Below are 8,475 nucleotides of genomic sequence, written 5' to 3'. Positions count from 1 at the left end.
ATGAAGAGCTTCATCATCATCATCATCATCATCATTACCCTCTACCTGATCTCAGGTTAGTTATTGTACTTTAGATTAGAAACTACATGTGAGTGTGTGTGTGTGTGAGTGTGTGCATGTGTGTAAGGGTTTACGACAATGCTGTCGGATATGGGTTTAAAACTAATCTCAGTTGTTTTTATTGTCCCAGTAATATAAAAAGAACCCAGTTTAACAAACATTCATGTTAATAACACTCAATCTGCCTGAAATGTTTAAAACCTTGCTCATTGATTGTGTGCATTATTCTTATAATATAATGCTTTAATCAGGTTTATGGAAAGGTGTACACTCTTGCTCCAGCACATCTTTATTAAAACAGAGAAGAGCTCTTAGCGAGGTTTATAACGATGAAAGTAAAGAAATTCAGCCATAAAACTGATGAGTTTTGTAAACTTTGATCAAATTGTATATTAACTGTAACATTTCCAAAGTTTTGCATGTTCTTATGTATAATATAAAACATTTTATATTGAAATTTGTCAGTATCTTTACATATTATATTTGTTGTTACATTGAATATTAGGAATTTTGCCTGTCCACATTAACCATTAGGATAAATCAGAACATTACGTCTGGAATCTCAACAAAATGTTAAGTAATACTAACCCCCTTTAGTTGTACTGACAGACAGTGACATCATTCATGTTCAGAAGTGATGTTCGCACACATACAGGCTTCGTCAATCTCAACAATCCTACCTAACCAGGTTTTACCAAAAAGTGCTTTTATAGCTAAGAAATAAAAGTGATCCAATTTGGATAACACCTTGGGTCAACATTGTCATTAACATCAGATTAGCACAAAATCTTCATCCCTGTCACAGGGATGATACTACCCTACTACGAAAGATAAACACTACTAAGTCACATCATAACGCCCCAAAAAATATTTGAATACATACTTTTTTCAGCTTACTTAAATACAAATGGCACTAATTCCATAGAAGCAGCCTATTAATTTTATGCATCAAACAGGACCTACTATATATAGTCATTTAAATGATTCATACAGGGAAAATCCTGGATTTCTCATTTAGCAAAAGATACAGGTTCTAACAATTTATCCCAGTCCCAAGCATCATTGTGAACAAACATATATAGTAAATCATGTTCTTAAGCGTTCAAATTAAATGATTTGTTTAGATCCTTTGTTAGTGGCTGTTAATGCATGTGATGAATAAACAACTGTGTCACTACCTCTTTGGTTCAAGTGTGATGAATCACTCACTATAGCCTTTTGCTAACGATTGCAGCATACATTATGCGTGCGGAAAGCTCTGCACATTTACATCACTCACCAAACACAGTGCTCTGCTCAGAGCTCACTGACTTCTCAATTCCCTTCCATTTGAGCTGCCTTTAATTCAGGATTATCTCCTATTTCAGAACTCTGATGACCTTACCAATTATAGTCGAAGCTAAATTCTTGTAACCTGACTGTGCCTGTTAATGCTAGAACGAGCACCAGTGCCCTCAACTGCACTGTGAAACACAAAAAATATATTGAATGCAATCCAAAAAAGTCTGGCCTGCTTTGGCAGGCATAATCACTTTCTTTGGTATGTGGTTCTCCAGGATGTCTGGAGAACCGGATCTGACTCTGTCATGCTGCGAGCTAGACCATAACAGACATCAGTAGCAGAAAATTGACTGCCCATTGTGATACAACTCGCTCCACCAGTTTTCAGAAGGCCTTGGTGTCTGGGAGTGGCCCCTTCCTAGCCTTGGCGGTAGTGCCATCCACTGACAGCAGACTTCAAAGGAGCCAATACTCAGTGCAGAAGTTCCTAAAATTGAGTCTAATGGATTCTGAAAAAGGTGTGGACAACCTTGGCAAATGAGGACTCTCCTGAACATATCATCCTTCACTCATCCTCCACTTTCAACACTGGGGTAACACTTCTGAGATGTTCAGAGAAATAAAGGATCAAAAGATGGCTAGGGGAATCTTAAGTTTTATTCTTGTACCCTTGTATTGTGGAACATGCACACTGTCACACTGTCACCTTCTCTTCACCAAGTCTCGCTTTCTCCTACAGCCAAAACAAAGACATATACACCTGAAATGCATAATGAGCCGATAGTGGAATGCATTAGGTGTTTCTGGTTAGCTTTATCTGCCTCTAACCATCTGTAGGTTTAAGATTGACCACGCCCCTCCTGTAGCATATTGCATCTACTATTTGAAAATGCAGTGTGAGATCACAGAATTCTTTCCTTGGTAAAGAAAAACCCTTTCACAATATCTAACTATGTCAAGAACACTCTGATGGACCATCATGGTTAAGACAGATGAAACCAAGATGAACTTGTAACCGAATTGTGGGAGGAGAAGAATATGCAGAAGAAAAAGTAAGGCTAATGAGCCACAGAGTCATTTTTTTAATTTTATGAAACATTCAGCTCATGTTTTTTCATGTATACGTTTCAGGATACAGTGCCGCTAGATCAGATAGAATCAATGGCCTTGTTTAAGGGCTCAACACTGGAAGCCTATCCGCGGTGGGGCTTGAACCCAAACCTTTTGATCAGTACCTCCACTGAGGAGCCACCACTGCCCCAAAGTATTCCACATCATCATCAAACATGGTTTAGGCTGTATTTGTTGTTGCGACTGAAGACAGCTGCAGTGAAGCTTGAGCAGCAAACTCAGCATGTGGTGTTGAACATGAGCTCCAGACTCCAGGAATATTGTCTATGAAAATGCGAAAATGGCTGTAATTATTGAACAGTTGATGCAATATTTTAACCTCTTTCACTTAAAAGTCAAAGTCTACCCTTCCTGACTGCTTCTTTTCAAATCCATTGTGGTCAAAATGTAGTGATTTGTCAAAATGTAGTGATATCCTTCCATTTTTATTGGCAGGTCCAGTGGGCTGTGGACAGGTCCATGATGTGCCTGGTTACGAAGGAAGTCGTGTTGTAATCTACTGCTTCTTTCCCCAACCTGGTGTGTATTTCTGCAAATATACAACACAATCTATATGCAAGAATCTGATTGAACCTGAGGCCCAAGAGAAGAACAAATGGATTAATAAAGAGAAAGCTTCTCTGCTTGACTCCAGAGGATCATTTGCCTTGGTGTTTAGAAACCTGAGCTTACAGGATGCTGGAATGTACCAATGTGGGGAGAACGGAGTGTGGAGTCATGAGATTAACCTGCAGGTGAATAGTGGTGAGAACATTTTATTATTATTATTATACACTTGCCTGAGATATTGTTTGGGAAGTAATTTAGTTTTTAATTCTTGAGAAGTCTTCTTGTTAGGATTTTAACAATTCTGCACTAATTCGTGGTCTGATTGACAGATTCCTGTTGTACTGAGACCAAAACAAAACAAAGAAGTTATTTGGGACAGACTGTGACGATCAGCTGCTACTATCCAGGACAATTTGAAACTACCTATAAGTTCTTCTACAAACTGGACCATCTCTCTGAAACCGAATTGATCCGGACCAGAGGAACAGAACGAAGCCAGGATGGCAGATTCTCCATTTTTGATGACAGGACAAACAAAGTTTTCCATGTGAACATCAGTGATGTGAGAGAAGATGATGGAGGTGTTTATTCCTGTGCCTTGTGGACAGGGGATGAATCAGTTGGTTTTTGTTCCTTTTTCAAAGAAATTCATCTCCATGTTACTGGTGAGAGAACTGGTGTTACAGCATCCATGTTACTAGAGCTATTGGGATTACGGGTGTTATGTTTAAAACGAATATAATAACTTGTGTTTTCATCAACAGGGAATCAAAACAGCACAGACACACCCCAGCCTGGTAAGCCTTTACAAGACATCCATTTTTGTAAATTATAGATTTTTAAACCCTATTTAGAGTTATAGTTTGAATTTAATTTTTAAATACTCTGTGTATATATTGTAGAAAAGAGCCTACTGTATATTATCAAAAAAGTTTTTTCTAAAGGATGTTATTCTGTATATATAAACCATTTATGTATGGTACACTGATCAGCCATAACTATTGTGAAGGTCCCTTGTCTAGGCCTGGACTCCACTAGACCTCTGTGAGGTACTGATGTAAGCCATCAGTATTAGATTCCTGTAAGTTTTGAGCCTGAAGTGGAGCCTCCTTGGATCAGAATTGTTTCTCCAAGGACATTTAAACAGATTGTGATCTGGAAAATGTGTCATGTTCCTCAGACCATTCCTGAACAATGTCTGCAGTTCCCTTTCATTCAATTCACTCGGTACAACACATATTGTATGGGATATCACGCCCTCTCGTGCCCTGGTCAGCCAGCCACCTTTATTCACGCCGTAAAGGCAGGCAAACCTGTGGTGAGGTAGGTGTAGCCCCGCCTACACCTATAAACCATCGTCGCCACGGTTGACCCTCAGTTCTTACGCTCTTCACCTCGCTGTGAACACCTTTTCCGTAAAGTTTTCTAGGTGCTGCTAGTTAACTCTACATTTTACGTTACAAGACTGCGCTTAAAATCAGCTTAACTGCTCTTGTTGGTGTTAGCGACAACAGCCTCATTTTGGTGAGTCGTCTACGCGCAGAGCGCTGACTTTCAATTTCTCTGTCAGTCAGAACATTAGCGACATCTCAGTTTAGTTGGCTTCTGTTTAGCTGTGCTAACAGCGCTAGCTGGCATGAGCATGGAAGCTAATGTAGCAAAGAAGAGGTCCGCTGTTCGCCCCTGTCCTCAGGAGTGCGGCTTCTCCTTGCATAAGAAGGACCAGCACGAAGCGTGCCCCGTCTGTCTGGGAATTCTCCATGCTAGGAGAGCTCTAGCTGAGCCCGAATCATGTGCGCTTTGTCACCAGCTCCGGCGCTCAACGCTGGAAAGACGGGTCACGTTCGTGGAAAGGATCCTGGGGAGAAATACAGTCGCTCAGCAGGACCCCCTCCTTGTCGAATTAGCCGTCCCAGCTTCGTCTGTGCCTGCTGACGAGGAATATTCGTCAGAAGTTCCCGCACTTAGCTGGGCGGACCAGATGGAGTATCTCGAGGGGCCGATGGACCGTGGGCTCTCCTACAACACAACAGTGGTGTCGTAAATAAACAGACAAGAAGGGACTCGTTCACTTCCTCTGCTGAAACTATCTCATTCTCTATTGCTAGGGTCCAGTGTTCATCTTCTGTCACTCAGGGCCTATGACCTCTGTTCCCTGAAGGAAATGAACGAGGTACAACACATTGCTGCCCCGCCTCATAGTTACGCTCGGCGAAGAGCGGCTATCGAACTGAGGGTCAACCATGGCGATGATGGTTTATAGGTGTAGGCGGGGCTACACCTACGTCACCACAGGTTTGCCTGCCTTTACGGCGTGAATAAAGGTGGCTTCAGCCAGGACACGAGAGGGCGTGATATCCCATACAATATGTGTTGTACCTCGTTCCTTTCCTCCAGGAAACAGAGGTTATAGTCATAACCATTCGTTTGTCAGGGTGCCTTGTCCTGCTAAAAGAGGAAACTGCGATCAGGGAACACCGTCTTCATGAAGGAGTGTAACTCTGTCTGTAACAGTGTTTAGGTAGGTTGGACGTGTCAGAGTAATATCCACATGGAGGGCAGAACATCGCCCAGAGCATCACACTGGCTCTACTCGCTCGCCTGCTTTCTATGGTATATCCTGGTGCCATCTCTCCCCAGGTGAGCAACGCATGTGATTCGTCAGACCAGGCCATCTTCTTTCATCCCTCTGTGGTCCATTTCTAATGCTCACATGCCCATTGTGGGACCTTTTGGTGGAGAAAATGGGTCAGCGTGGGCACCCTGACCAGTTGACAGCTAGGGAGCTCCATACAGAGCAAGCAGTTCTGTCACCTTTCTAAACTTTCTATCATTTTTCTATACATTATCAGTAATTTATTAATAAACTTTTTCATCGGTGTGAGCCACAGTAGTTATTCTGTGGGATTAGACTACACGGGTCAGCCTTTATTCCCAACGCGCATCCGTGACCCTTGACTGCCCATGACCCCAACACTGGGTCTCCCCCCTGCTTGAAGAACGTTTGGTATATCCTCTCCATTGCAGTCCAGGAAAAGCTGCAGTCGTGGAGACGTTCTGACCCAATTAAGTCACTCTGCTCCATACACTTGCCCATTTCTTCTGCTTCCATCACATCAACTTTAAGAACTGTCCACCGTGGATGTGAAGTAAAGCTGAATTATGTTAGCGAAAAACAGTGTCATTTGTTTACGGATTTGTTTGTTTGTTTTTGTACTTTTTAGGCCTAAAATTGTACTTGAAATGTGCATTTTCTAAAATGCAGTACAGGTTTGTATAGAAGTAGTGATGTTATGCCTAGATCTCCGTAAAGTTACTCTGTAACAAGGTCTATTGATAAAAGGGCAATGCTTTAAATGTCGTCACCAGGTTCCTCACTCACTGCCGTTGTGTGTTCCTCTGTGACACTGTGTGTACTGGTACTGCTGATTGGAGGATCTGGACTATATAAACTGAAATTCAGCAAGACACAAGGTACTACTCTCTCCTAGACACATACACACACACACACACACACATCACTGGCCGTGCATCACCTGTGTGTTTTCTGTTTTTGTAGACTCTGCCCAGCAAATGGAAGGAAATCACACGGTAAGCAACATCCTGCCGTGCTGCAAAGAAATACACTGTAAAAAAAAACAAAAAAAAACAAGCCGCCTTAACATAAAAAGTTTATTAACAAGTTGCACAGCTTTTTTAAATTTCCTCAACTTTAAGAGGAATTTTCTGGCCAAACTAAATATTTCACAGTGCTGTTCAGTTCATACAACATCAGCCCACTGATGTCGTTCCTTAAACTGATTGGTTGGCCTAACAACACCCCAACAATTAAAACACACAAACAGTATTTAAAAAAAAAACTTTATTCTTACAAAACTAGTCAAAGTTAAAACAGTGATCTCCACAACACACATTATTGGAGACCACTAGATGCTTTTCAGGCTCTTACTGATTCTTTTACATCATAATATTTATAAAAACTAGCAAAGATTTGACTTTTGAAGACTGTGTCAGACACTGAAAATATTCTCTTTAGCAAAAAGAGTTTGTTTCTCAGCATGTGAATCTGAGGACAGTGTGTCTCTCCAAGTCATATATAGTGTCTTATAAATCACGTGACTACATCTCAATGAAGGTAAATTACTGGCCCAACTTGTTTTTTATTTAGTTTATTTACTCTGGTTCTTCAAAGTTTTCAAGAACAAAATGTCACCTGTTTTCTCAACAAATACCACTGTAAGAAGTTGGTCAACAATACAGTATTAATTCATTAAACATTTATCTAGTTGGATTTTTTACAGTGTATACACCTGTATGAGTGTAAATGATGTGACTAGAAAATTTAAGTTGTTCAGTCATTATATGAAATAGCTCTTGCCTTGGCTTGATGCAGGACAATAAATTGATCCTTCTGAAACACATTAACACCATTTTCACGACCATGGGACACGTCTTTGAACATGGTTGTTTAAGTAATGAAAAGGTTAGGATTGAAAGAATTATTGTAGCCAAAACACATCAATCACTGCAGTAATTATCTAATCACAGACTCTTAGGTATTTACTTATTTATTTATATACAGTATTTAAATACAAACTGTGACTTCTTTTTGGTTGGGCTCTTGTGGTTGTGTGCAAAATCTAAATGTTAAATGTTTTGTTCTGATGTGTTGTTCATCTCTATTTATTTCAGACTGATGCTGATCAACAAAATAATCTACTCCAGATTTCCAACATCACAATACAGTCAATGTACCAAAATCACAACACCAGCCAATCAGAATCAGCCTACCAAAGTGTAAACCCATACACCAACCAATTAGATTCAGCCTACCAAAGTCTAAATCCAAACACCAGCCAATCAGATTCAGCATACCAAAGTCTAAACCCAAACACCAGCCAATCAGATTCAGCTTACCAAAGTCTAAACCCAAACACCAGCCAATCAGATTCAGCCTACCAGTCTAAACCCAAACACCAGCCAATCAGATTCAGCCTACCAGTCTAAACCCAAACACCAGCCAATCAGATTCAGCCTACCAGTCTAAACCCAAACACCAGCCAATTAGAATCAGCCTACCAGAGTCTAAACCCAAACACCAGCCAATCAGATTCAGCATACCAAAGTCTAAATCCAAACACCAACCAATTAGAATCAGCCTACCAGAGTCTAAACCCAAACACCAGCCAATCAGATTCAGCATACCAAAGTCTAAACCCAAACACCAGCCAATCAGATTCAGCCTACCAAAGTCTAAACCCAAACACCAGCCAATTAGAATCAGCCTACCAAAGTCTAAATCCAAACACCAGGCAATCAGATTCAGCTTACCAAAGTCTAAACCCAAACACCAGCCAATCAGATTCAGCATACCAAAATCTAAATCCAAACACCAGCAAATCAGATTCAGCCTACCAAAGTATAAATCTAAACACCAGTCAATCAGATTCAGCA

The 8,475-nt window shown here is 40.7% G+C and overlaps 1 protein-coding gene across 1 annotated transcript; it reads left to right on the top strand.

Annotated features, from left to right (window-relative positions):
• On the top strand, positions 1 to 8,028 carry LOC128506960 (uncharacterized). The gene is made up of 7 exons (XM_053477575.1): positions 1 to 55; positions 2,908 to 3,216; positions 3,351 to 3,686; positions 3,786 to 3,818; positions 6,391 to 6,495; positions 6,581 to 6,612; positions 7,714 to 8,028. The coding sequence occupies exons 1-7, from the start codon at positions 1 to 3 to the stop codon at positions 8,026 to 8,028; spliced, it is 1,185 nt and encodes a 394-aa protein (XP_053333550.1).
• Positions 8,029 to 8,475: the final 447 nt, after the last annotated feature.

This window comes from Clarias gariepinus, chromosome 18 (genome assembly GCF_024256425.1).
Source record: "Clarias gariepinus isolate MV-2021 ecotype Netherlands chromosome 18, CGAR_prim_01v2, whole genome shotgun sequence".
NCBI classification, from domain to species: Eukaryota; Metazoa; Chordata; class Actinopteri; order Siluriformes; family Clariidae; genus Clarias; species Clarias gariepinus.
This window is presented reverse-complemented; position numbering and strand designations above follow the sequence as displayed.